Raw genomic sequence first — 12,787 nt, 5'->3', positions numbered from 1 at the left:
TTATTTTAAAATAAAATAACATTCTTCTTATGCCGAATCCATAACCTAATTAATAATATTGTATATATCGCTCACTCCTTTCAAGAATGTCATAAATCAAAAATTGTCAATTTTCAGTTGTGCATGTTTTCAGAATGCCCATAAAATGTACTAGATCCCAGCAAAAGAGGTATATTTTTAACTTAATATTTACCCGCTACAGGGCAGAAAGTGTTGTTTTTGTATTTTGAAGAAAAGGTATTGTTTAATTATTTTTTTAAATATACTAAATATTTTTTCAAATGGGGAAAAAACATTCAGGTTTTACCTTAAAAGATCTGTTGCACAGTAAAAAGTTCAATAAGTGGCTTTATATTTATTTTAAAAATATTGTATTATATTTTTAAACTTTTAAAATATTCTCCTGAAAAATCAAGTTTTTTGATTTATGACGTTTTTGAAAGGAGTGAGCGATATGATTAGTAACAACATTATACAATTATATTTGAAGCATTTGCTTTGTTCACAGTTTAAAAAAAATTAGCTTTGTGATTTTCCATTTTGCAACTTATAAAACAACTTTGTTGAAAATCACAATGCATATAAATCTTATTAAAATATTGTTGTTATGTTAACTGATTTTGAACCAAACGACTTCTTCGTCAAGACTAACTAATCATAAGGATGAACTTTTTGCTTCATATTTTTGCTTTTTTTGTTACTAATATGTAGTAAAAACCATATTATACAAACCATATTTCACTGTGTAGTTGATTGTTACAGCTGTTATATTGTTTTGATGTGGGGTAAATGTTCCTTGGGTAATTCTGTGTTGGTTAGGTAAGTAAGCTTTGCCTTAGAGATGGTTGTAACTTCGAAGGTTAAAAAGTCTACTAGAAGATGAAAGCCATTACAAAATCACCTAAAAAAGATTTCACTCATATTTTTCCTTCTTTATTAAGGTTTTAGTAATTGTTGAAAATTTCACAATTTTCTTTATAAATGCAGTTGAACTTCCATTTAACAATCCTTTATACAGTGAAACCTCTATCTATCGTTTTTAAAGGGACCTATTAAAATAAACTATGAATGCGGGAAAACAATGAATGCGGGATTAAGAGGTCAATACGCAAACAGATACGACCGAGTAAACATACCATCCTCCCAATCTGCAAAACCATTCGCAGGCTAAAATTCTAAGAAGAATACAGGTTTCAGATGCAAATGTATTTATTAAAAAAAAAATACAAACTTGAATAGAATTAAAAAAAAAAAAACTTTTGTTTTTTAACTGTTTTATTTTCGTAAGTCAATAATATATTTTCGGCTTTGCAAATAGTATTTTTTTCAGCATCGGTTATTGAATGTGCATTGTAAAAAGTTTTCTTTCAAAGAGTGTGCACGCTTCTGGAAATGCAGGTACAGGCAGTGGCTCCTTTTCATCAATATTGACCTCTCCTGCTATCGGTCACACAAGCTTTCGATAGTTTCTATCCCATACGTTGCCGTAGAATGTAAGAAAATTGGAAATAATGTAAAAAAACAGACAAAATGTATCAAATATGCAGCTTAATTTGAACGATAAATGCGGTAAATGGTGATAGAGAAACGATTGATGCGGTTTAGTTTAGTATGAAATTAAGTCGGCATAGAAGAAATAAACGACTCATCCGGGAAAACGATTATTCAAGGAACGATAGATAGAGGTTTCACTGTATAGCAAAGTTCTTATTTTTGTGCATTTTAGAACATCCTAATATATTTTGCCTCCTACTTTTTACAACAATAATTATTATACAATGAACTTTTTCCGTGATTTGCGGAGTTTGAATACGGAAGTTCGACTGCACTTACATTTTGAATAAATCATAGATGTTTAAGTGAAGGGATGCTGGGAGTTTTGGTAAAGGATAAAAACAAAGTCTGTTTAACTTTCGACATGTATTTACATTTACAATAACAAAGTGGGTGTGTATAAAATTGTTCTGATAGGATGTCGATAATTATCTACATTAAACACAGACCAATACCAAATGTGCCACTGATGTTTTAATAAAAATCTCCAATAGTGTTTGTTATACATTCAGAACACACATTTTATAAGCTTTGGTATGAAGGGCTTAAACCTACGGCTAAATGTTCAAGTTGCATGTGGGCCCCTCAGAGTGCTATTAATTCACTATTCAACAGTCACACTAAGTGGTGAGATCTAGCGCTCTACCACGCCTCACGTCGGCTGAGGACCCACATCATGATATATCACTTTAACTGGCCCATTTGCAGTCATCCTGGCTTTCCATAAATTATTACTAAATAATCATAATAAAGGTATGTAATTAATTCTTGCAGATAAAGTAAAAAAGCTACAAAATCATTCCTACTGTTTGAAAAAAAGTACTCTGGTACAGATAGTGAAATAAGAAAAGTGATAGATATGCACAAAATACATAAACATTGATTCGGAAAGTAAAATGTTGCAACAAAACTCGAATGTCTTTGGAAAAATATAGAATTCACTTTCCAAATAAATACGCTTCATATTCAGTGGTCGTTAAAAGAGTACAAACTCGGTATAAAGGTTCAGGTAAAAGTCCAAAGCTAGCAAGAATTGCTGCCTTCCAAGAGACGAAACACGTCAACAATTGTATCACTAGTTAGGAGTCAATGCTAATAAGGCCTTGATGCTTCTTTGGATCTCTTGAGTTGCACTTTCAGTCTCTTTGTTCCTATTTGGAAGCCATTCATGGCTTGTATTGCGGCTTGAGCGGACGCTGCATTATCATACGATACAAAGCCAAAGCACTTTGAGAGATTGGTCTGTTTGTCTATGAACACCTTGGCCGAAATCACATTACCGAATGGCACAAATGTCGAGGCGAGGTCCGTATCGTTGAACTCCTGCGGAAGGTGATAGATGAACAGGTTGCCTCCTTCCGGTCCTGAGAAACCGTTAGCTTGAACAATAAGATATTCTTAAGGTAAAGCTAACACCAAAATGCTACAATACTTTATTATAATATGTAAAGAAAAATAAACAGAAAGGTTGAAAATCATACGTTTTGCATTCCTCCATTTCTTATGAATTCATTTAGCAGCACAAAAAAACTAGTATTAAATTGTTAATGTCTGCATTGATTCTACTTTATATGAGGAGGCTAAAAAGTTGCTGTTAGATCGTACCTTATAAAATACAGCATTGAGTTTTATGACGCTGTCATTTTTTACCGTGTGCCAATTCCACTTATTGTTTAAATTTTGTTGATTATATAACTAACCATCTTAACAGATGAAATTTCTAATTGCAATAAAATAATATAGCAATAGCCAAAATGTTAAACATACTTGAAAAAACATCTTAATGTAAAAGATATATTTAGTTGAAAACGTGAATTAAATTTTTAGGTCTTTTAATAATTATTGTTTTTATTATAGTTACTTAATACAAAATATGTAGCAAGTTGCCCTTGACCTTCATCCGCACTCAATGGTGCATATGGTAATGCGTCCATTTGATGCAGGTTTACCTTAATCATCAATCTTACGAAAAGAAGGTGACCAATCAAGAAATTATTTGTTATGATCCCTCTAGGAATCGAACCTGGGATCTCTTGCAGAGTAGCCATTACTATTTAGTTGGCGTCAGAGGTCACTCTCGACATTCGGATAAAAATTGAGTAACCCCTGCAAAAGTCTGTTCGGAGTTAACTAGAAAATTTATGCTTATTTTCCTTCAAGGGTATTGAATGCTAGTATTGAATTTTTATTAGTAATATACATTTTCAAAGAAGCAAAGATCACCTTCAATTTGTTTTCCCGCCGCTGCGGCCGCGGCGGTTCCTAAAGCAGTCCCGAGAGGAGAAGCAGCGAATGTACTCGCCCCAAATTGCGCTGCGTATGCAGAGTTAAGAGTATCTGCTGTGGACCCTGAAATTATTTTAATGTTTTTTATTAACCCATTATCAAGCAAATATAGTGGTAAATTTTAATTTTTAAAAACAAAAACATATCATCAGCCAAGTATGCACATCAAATAAGCTCCTATTCGGTTATAACTGTGATTAAAATCCTGCCTATGACGATATGAGGTAAGCGGCGAGTGTCAATTGCAAATGGGCAGGTAAATTATCAACAATTTTAAGCCTGCCACTCTTTACTCATATTATAGCTGCAGCCGAAAAGATAAATGAAGAATTTAAACAAAAACTGTTCCCCATTCTTCTGGTTCAATCTCTAAACACAGAATTTAAATAAGCATGTTTCTATGTTATTATAGAAACATATCTCAATAGAAGCTGAAGAAGAAGTATTTTATGAAGAGAATATGTAGTTAACCTTTTTTAGAGTTTACAGCCTATTACATATAAATTGGTACCTTATATGGTAGTATTAGCGTTCTAGAAGACTTTTACAGGGCATAAGAAGCCCAAAGAGACAGATAGAAGTGCTAAGAAGTAAGATATATATTTTCATTCCTTCTCTCATTCTATGATGGGACATTCTGGCGATTTTATTTTACTCTTCGACGAGAAATTTTGATAAGGGGCGCCAGACTGAGAAAGTTTGGGAACTTGTGTTATACGGAATATAAAATTCACCATTCTGGCCATGATTGAACATCCATATACACTTTGATTTTAAAATTTCTACATAATGAGGGACAAACTCCATGCTAGTTTTTACTGCCATCTGTTGAATTTTTTGTTAATTAATAAAAGTGAAAATTATTTGTAAAGGTGAGATTTTTTTCTGATTTATTCCATGCTCTTTCATGGAGAATTCAAAGTTTCTTTGATGAAATTTAATAAAACTACTCAACTTAAACCTTGATATTTGTACGAAACTGTCAAAACCACTTTTATTTCTACAACACGTATATATTAAAATTACTGCACAAGAATACGTATATATTAAAATTACGGCACCAGAATCAAAGACAGCTTTTCATGTTTAAAATAAATGGTAAAATACTAAGCTAGGAATAAACAAAGCTAAATTACCCAATGATACCATTGCAAATGAAATGCAACAAAAATGGATAAATTAAAATTTACTTCAAATTTGTATTTAGAAAACCATTTACTTCAACACTAATTTAGCAAAATAGTACGAAAGTTCATCTATCTTTAACATGCACTTTTACAGAAATATTTTGATGATACACTATCGTTAAATTTGATTTCAAAATAGTATATTCCTCTTAATTGGGATGCCAGTTGATTGCAGTACCTGCTATTTGGGCTAAATCTCACAGAAGCCGTTTGGCTTAAAGAAACTAATATTAATTTACACTATTTACTTGGGAAAATATTCCACATAGTTTGGTATTTCATTTAAGATTACAATAAATATGGTATATTTTCTAGCACCTTTCTAGCACCTTTCTGCACCCAAGTGGCACATAGGGCACCATATTGAAATGGTCCATTGTAAACTCGCTCCAGATTTTGGATCTAGGAGTGGAATATATTTGACGGGATACAAATGATAAAAGTAAGCGAGGGAGTTTAAGGTGAATGATATTACTGCTATATGGGAAAAGAATGCCAGTGGAACCGCATATATTATAAAGGATGAGAAGGAAAACAGCGGTGATGACTATGAAGTACCTTACACAAGCTTGCAAAGTTTTTAATGCAAAAATGAATGACTACAAAAATAATAAGACACATTCCTTATTGTATTAAAAAAATGTTTCTAAGATTTTTTGAATTTATAAATAAAATACACTTATATTCAAATAAAAATACTGAATGTATAATTTTACGTTCCGTTAATTGAGACAGCCGCTCTATAAGACTAACTGTCCTGACCCTGATTAAGAAGAATCGACTGTACACACATTTCGAAAGTGAGGATTTATATACAAAAAAATAGTGTTAACAGTGGGAAGAACAAAAACATAAAGGTTAACTAATTAAGTAACAATAACTTATGACGGTAAAAGTTAGACAGGTATCTACTAAAATGTGGAAAGAAATAATAAAATGAAACTGATTCAATAATAATGTATTATTTACTACATAAGCATTGTAAGTTGGATAGTCTGGTAAGTTCAATTAATCAACAAAATTCGAGAAAATTTAGTGCAGATATTATTGCAGTTTAAAATAACAATAATCTGGAACAGATTTTAAGATACAAGCATACGAAAATCAATTCTACAAAATAATTCATTTACCTGTGAGGTTTGTCTTCCCGAGAAGACCTAGGTGAAGAGAGATATCAATAATTTAAAATGGTATAATAATTTTGAAATATTTTGATCTATTACATAATAAATATTTATATTTAAATGGTTGCATAACCTATCAACTCAGTTGTTTGTTATTTAATTTGAATCACTAGGCAGTCTCCTAAAAAAACCAACTGTCAGTATATATTTTAGTAGTATATTTTCTTCTCATTCTACATAGTGTTAACAGTCAATCATGACATGTAGAATTCACAATAATATAGTGAATATTAGTTTTACAATGGGTACAAGTTTAAATACATCTCCCTTATGCCATACATCTCGTGTCAGCATGAGCGAAATATATTAATTTATTCTAAAATAAGTGATCTTCAGAGGACTTCAACAGTTACCTCATTCACCCGGATTTTAATTTCAGATTTTTCTTTTAAGGATATTTGAAGAGTCATTATCATAATAATTTACCTTCCACGTAAGAAGCCTTATCAGCTAACTATATGGACAGGTCATGGATGCGTTTGAAAGTATTTTGTTGTATTGAAAATCAGTTGTTACACCAGTTATGAGAATTGACCTATTAGTGAGGAATATCAGAGCAGCGATTTGAACTACATATTGATGAATGAGGCATTCTATAAAAGACTTACATAATGAAGAGCATAGCATTTGTCAACATCTGGATGTCGGTGGAGGCTATTTCTAGCAATTTTTGTAAATGGCGCTGTGTACATTAATTGCGAACTAAGAACCCTTCTGATATGGGAAGAAAAGGTATGGTTTTGAGAAAACTGTCTAGTGAAACGCTATAATAACCCTTTTGAATATTATTGCCTTGTAATTTGGTTAAGATAAAATAAAAGATAATTACATAATGAGGTCGCGGGTGGGGTGAGTTGAGAAGGCGCTTGAGAGGCGGCAGTGATTTGAGGTTGAGCTATCGCTGCCAGAGTCACCAAGTTCTGCATGGACATCGGTGCCAGTAAACTTGCTGCATCCGCAGATTGCCCACTTAATCCTGTGAACATACCAGTAACCGCATACATAAATTGAATTATCCTAAAACATGCTGAGAGAAAACATACGCGGGGAACTGAATATAATCATAAAGTTTGTGTAGTTGTAAACATAATAAATGCTTGAGAAAAAAGTACAGGTTAAAAATATTAATATTATTTATTGTATTGGACACTGGATTATTCGCCCTACGGATAAGATGCTAATTTTAAAGGTATTTCAAGTTGATGTGAAACATGTATCATTCTTCCCTTTTTCATATATTTTTTTATGAAAGAAGATGGAAGTCTGAGCATTCCAGGGCTTGCTAAATTGCTCAGACTTCCATCTTCTTTCGTCAAAAAGGGAAAAATGATACATGTTTCATATCAAGTTGAGATACTTTCTAAATACAGATTTATTTTGAATGTGGTCAAGTCCTATCCTTTGTATTTTGTCAAAATGTCTTCAATATCTCATTCTTTACCCAATGGCGCATAAAGTACTGCATCGCATCAATGCAGTATTATTTCGATGGACAAGATTATCATTATAAGAAGGCAGGATGATCAGTCCTGGGCTTGAGGTGATATTAAATAATATTAGAGTGAAAAATAACTAAATAACAAAAACATTATAAGAAAGAAATTCTATGGTTCCACAGGACATCTCTTCGGTTGGATGGAGGCAGATGTTCACAATCATTTAAGATGACTTTTGGACTCTAATATAACAATATAAGGCACAAACAAGTGGCCGAAACAAGTCATAAATATTGCGTCTCATTGGCCACTGGAAGCTGACACTTTGTACCTTATATTGACTTTATATGACAATATAAGGTACGAAGTGTCAGCCTCCGTTGACCGACGGGACGCAATTGAAATGCCTTGTGTCGGCTACCGGTGGCTGACATTGGCAGTCAATGTGGCAAATGAAACCTGTCTGGAACGTGTCCAATTGGATATGGAAAGCGCAATACCTTGCAGCAGGTGTTGCTGGAGGCCGACGGCCTGCAGCTGCTGCAGAAGCTGCAGCGAGGCGCTGGTGGGCGAGATGGCCGCCTCGGCGTGCGCGGGCGGCGCGGGCAGGAAGTGCTGCGCGTGCGGCGCGTGCTGCGCGGGCGGCGTGCCGGCGGCCGCGGGCACGAGCAGCCCGCCGCCGCCCACGCCCGCCAGGTTCCACAGGTTGGCGTGCATCTGCTGCAGCCGCTTCTGGTCCTTCTCCTTCTGCGTGTCGGCGAACTTCACCACCAGCGGCGCCGAGCACCCCTCCATCGTCTGGCTGTGGTGGAGCGCCTGGAAACGAACGGCACATTACTTTAACCTTCCTCTCCCGGAGTTACATTTCCAATATTGCACAAAAATCCTTTAAATGCAAATCTGTTCTGTTTACTATATTCTATCGAAATCTTAATTAAAGTTGCGACAAAACTTGACCAATCCTGTGTTAAACCAATATGAAATCATTAAATCGCACCAAAACGTAACAATTTCAAAAGCTAGAATTCCTGATTACTTAAAATCATTTATAATGGGAATGTAACGTTTTGGTGAGGACCTCCACATCTGATATTAAAGTCGTGAAACTGGTGCTACTTATTAAATTGGCTTTATTTTCTCATCATATCTTTACAGATAAATACGAGGAATGTGAGGAAATATGGTTATTTGTAAAATGATCAAAATGTCATGCAGTAAACCGGCAGATTTTCGAGAATCGACAACTTCAAAGGTGTATTTTGAAGACATCACATTACTCGGCATTCATTGAACTGTGAAATGGAATGTGTCGGAATCAGCTTACATTGATTTGTTCGCTTCGCGAAACGGGAGACGCGGTAAAATGTTAAATAAACAGTTTTAGAAAACCCACATTTCCAACATGTATTGACATTATTATCCGTATTGACGCGGCCTATACCATTTTATTTGGCAGCCATGTTTATTATATATCTCGGAAGAGGTCTTATCTACTTTACCTACATTATATCGGAGTTTAGGCGTTCGATACCATCAAGAAGAGAAAAGAAAATTGTAAACAGCCACCAGTTCTGTTGTTTAACTTATAATACCGTCAACGAATACACATATTATTATGTAAATATTAAATATATTATTTATCTATGTATGCATAGGTATATATTATTATTGATTGTATGCGTTACAACGCTTCGCACACAGCAGTGGAATATGATACATGCCTATTATAATATACATATTGTACATATGTGTTGATTGAGTGCCTGTAGATAGATACTCGTATCATACATATATGTATGTACATAAGGCAAACGAGTGATAAGCCTAACACATGTAGGTGGAAACAGGGGGGGTCGACTCGTAAACGTCAGATTGTTCAAAAAACGACCAGAAAATGACGAGACACACTAATACACTAACAAAAACACCAAAACGGGAACGAAAAATACGAGATACCAACAAGTTGTTCAAATATTTCAAATAAATATGGACAGACTATGGTTATAGACAATTTTCGATAGAAAAATAGAAATCCGTCTATGAAGAACTTCATAATATTGAGTATTATGCCAAAGTTAAAGTTAAATTTTGCGTATGAAAGTGTAGTTTTTTTTACTTAACACAACGCTCCCTTGAACTTCTGCAGCACCCCCCAAATGCAAAAAATTTAAAAACGCCTAGCCAGACTTCCAAAACGCCCACAAAGGGGCGCTGGCACCCCCGTTAAGAAACATAACTTCAGAAAGTGGTGGGCACTCCTTCCGCCCTTTTAAAATATTGTATTTTCTAGAATTTTAAATAAAATATAGTAATTTGAAAATTCTATCGTTTTTGTTTTTGTTGAAAAGCCTTATATTTATACATAGTTTGAGATAATAATTTCAAAACCACCATTACCATTACCATTTACCATTGTAAGGCTGAGTTGAGTAACCATTATTAATCGCCTGAACTCTTTTTATAAATGTCGCGTTTTAGCCGTGACCTTTCTATTTTTGTTTACACTGAAATAAATAAATTTAGATAGTGAAATATCTTCTTTGTAATATTAATATTATAATTTTGAAAATATGTTATACAACAAATTTCAATATAAATACCATTTAACCTGAAAAATGAATGATAAATATTTCGGCGGGTGGATTTGACATTCAGCCGCGGCGAAGTCACGCCCAGCCGGGAGCTTAGTACTTCTAGCCGTTTACGTCACTTCCGGCCGCTGGCGAATATCACTTCCAGCCATAAAAAATCGAGGTAGTTGGCGGTCTTTATATAAAATAGTTAGTCTGTGGGTGGAAATCAAAGTACGCGCAACGTATTGATTAGGCGATATGTTTATGGCGAAATTGTCTAAGGTATAACATATCACTCACTCCTTTCAAGAACGCCATAAATCAAAAATCGTCAATTTTAAGTTGTGCATGTTTTCGGAATGCCCAAAAAAGGTACTATATCCCAACAAAAGGGGCATATTTTTAACTTAATATTTACCCGCTACAGGGCAGAAAGTGTTGTTTATGCATTTTGAAGAAAAGGTATTTTTTATAATTTTTTTAAATTTACTAAATATTTTTCAAATGGAGAAAAAATCTTCAGGTTTTACCAAAAAAGATCTGTTGCACAGTAAAAAGTTCAATAAGTGGCTTGATATTTATTTTTAATACATTGTATTATATTTTTAAACTTTAAAAACGTTCTCCTAAAAAATAAAGTATTTTGATTTATGACGTTCTTGAAAGGAGTGAGCGATATAGGTACCTATTACTATTAAACTTTGATTTATCAGCTGAAAAAGTTTTATTATTCAATAACAAAATGCTGTTTTTGAATTGTGTAATGTTTTACATAGGCACTTGCGCTGCAATTTGCATTTCCAAGGTACAATACTTATTCCTGTACACAGTAGCATTTTTTTGTCTACTGATAAAATATACAAATTTGTGCTGCTGATGATACACACACGTGATGCAATATTTAAAAAATATCTTTGTAAACTTTTGCGAATTGAAATGGGCAACTGAAAAAAATTTAAACGTATTCAATTTTAATAAGTGTGATGATGAAACTTCTATATGCGAGTATGTAAAAACCTGAAGACTTTACAGGCAGTGCACAACGGAGTCCTGGTTCCAACTCTAATGTATGGAAGTGAAACATGGAGTTGGCAAAAGAAGGATGAAAGTAGACTGAATGCAGTCGAAATGCGATCTCTCAGAAGAATGTGCGACAAAACGATGTATGATAGATGTGCGAATAGTAAAATAAGGAAGGAATGCAAAGCTGAGATAAGCATTATTGATAAAATTTAAAAAAGGTGTGTTGAGATGGTTTGGATATGTAGAACGAATGAGTGAGGAAAGAACGGCAAAACAAATTTATGAGGCGAATGTTAGTGGGAAAAGAAGCAGAGGAAGACCGAGAAAAACATGGCACGATCAGGTATGCCAAATACTTGAAAGTGGTCAGGTTAGGAGTAACAATCGGCGGGTATGTATGAGGAGATGCATGAACGTGGAAGAGGCGAAGAATGTTCGCAAGGACAGAGTGGTGTGGCACTCTATTCTCTCTGCCTACCCCTGCGGGGAAGCGGCGTGATGGTTAGTTAGTTAGTTAGTTAGAACAATTAAATCTAAATAAAAAATGTAAACACCAGGTTGATCAAAATCTTAAATCTTCTCAAGTTATAAACCGATTGCCTTGAAATGTTGACACAACGTTGCACTTAAATACGCGCATATTTTTATATACACCTGCGACAAATATTTTTTAAAACCTGAGAGGTAAAATTATTCTTATTGTGAAAAAGCATTTTTTACCCCGATGGCAGCGTCATCTATAGAACATAACATGAAAACACGAAATACTAGAAATTGCCCATGGTAGACAGCATATTTCTTGACAGTTGCTATTTTTGTATACTCACAAGCGTTGTAAAATGAAACACATCAGAAATGTGTTCTGTCTTTTGTTCTTCCATTTAACACGACTGAGTCACAGCAACGCGTTGCCGGGTACTAAATTCTGAACCATAATATTGTTTTACAAGCAAACAAAAGTGCATGCGTCATTATTGTCATTTCCCTGAACAGTGGTTTAATTCACAAGAATCAGTTAAACAATAAGTGTGTTGCATATTACAGTCGTTTGTACATAAATGTGTATTTATCTAAGATTTGTTACTCACGTGTAATGTACACACTTATTCATACACGCTGGTGTCGTGTTTCGTATAAGTTACTAAATTGAAAAGTACAAGTAACTCTTCACAATACCCCAAATTCAGCACCAATAAATTTTGAATTTAATAGAAAATTACCGTATCTAAATAATAAAATTGTGCACACTTTATCTCACAAATGTACGAGACGAAATTCATATTATATAATTGAAAAATATTATTTTATGTTATACTATTATATAATATATTTCAATGGCTGATCACCTTTCTTTCGTGTGTTAACGATCAAGATAAAACTGCGTTTATATGATGCAGTGCCCTATATTCCATCGGGTGCGGGTTAGAAGAAGAAGAATATATATATATATATATATATATATATATATATATATATATATATATATATATATATATATATATATATATATATATATATATACATATATATATATATAAATATAT

The 12,787-nt window shown here is 33.7% G+C and overlaps 1 protein-coding gene across 20 annotated transcripts in view; it reads right to left on the bottom strand.

The window, feature by feature from the left end:
- Window positions 1-1,905: 1,905 nt before the first annotated feature.
- LOC148303202 (CUGBP Elav-like family member 1-A) overlaps window positions 1,906-12,787 on the bottom strand; it is a 243,821-nt gene continuing 232,939 nt past the window's right edge. For 7 of the 20 annotated variants that reach the window (XM_088270301.1, XM_088270288.1, XM_088270289.1 and 4 more), the window contains 5 exons: window positions 8,149-8,463; window positions 7,041-7,200; window positions 6,158-6,184; window positions 3,778-3,903; window positions 1,906-2,933 (listed from right to left, as the gene is read on the bottom strand). In XM_088270301.1, the coding sequence (XP_088126427.1) occupies window positions 2,647-2,933; window positions 3,778-3,903; window positions 6,158-6,184; window positions 7,041-7,200; window positions 8,149-8,463 (915 nt within the window). In that variant the 3' untranslated portion in view covers window positions 1,906-2,646. Of the gene's footprint in view, window positions 2,934-3,777; window positions 3,904-6,157; window positions 6,185-7,040; window positions 7,201-8,147; window positions 8,464-12,787 lie in introns of all 20 variants that reach the window. The other 13 variants (XM_088270303.1, XM_088270291.1, XM_088270300.1 and 10 more) reach the window with 7 other exon arrangements.

This window comes from Brachycentrus maculatus, unplaced genomic scaffold (assembly GCF_059751285.1).
Source record: "Brachycentrus maculatus isolate JH-2025_06_01 unplaced genomic scaffold, ASM5975128v1 h1tg000378l, whole genome shotgun sequence".
NCBI classification, from domain to species: domain Eukaryota; kingdom Metazoa; phylum Arthropoda; class Insecta; order Trichoptera; family Brachycentridae; genus Brachycentrus; species Brachycentrus maculatus.
The sequence above is the reverse complement of the archived record's forward strand: the minus strand, read 5'-3'. Positions and strand labels throughout refer to the sequence as shown.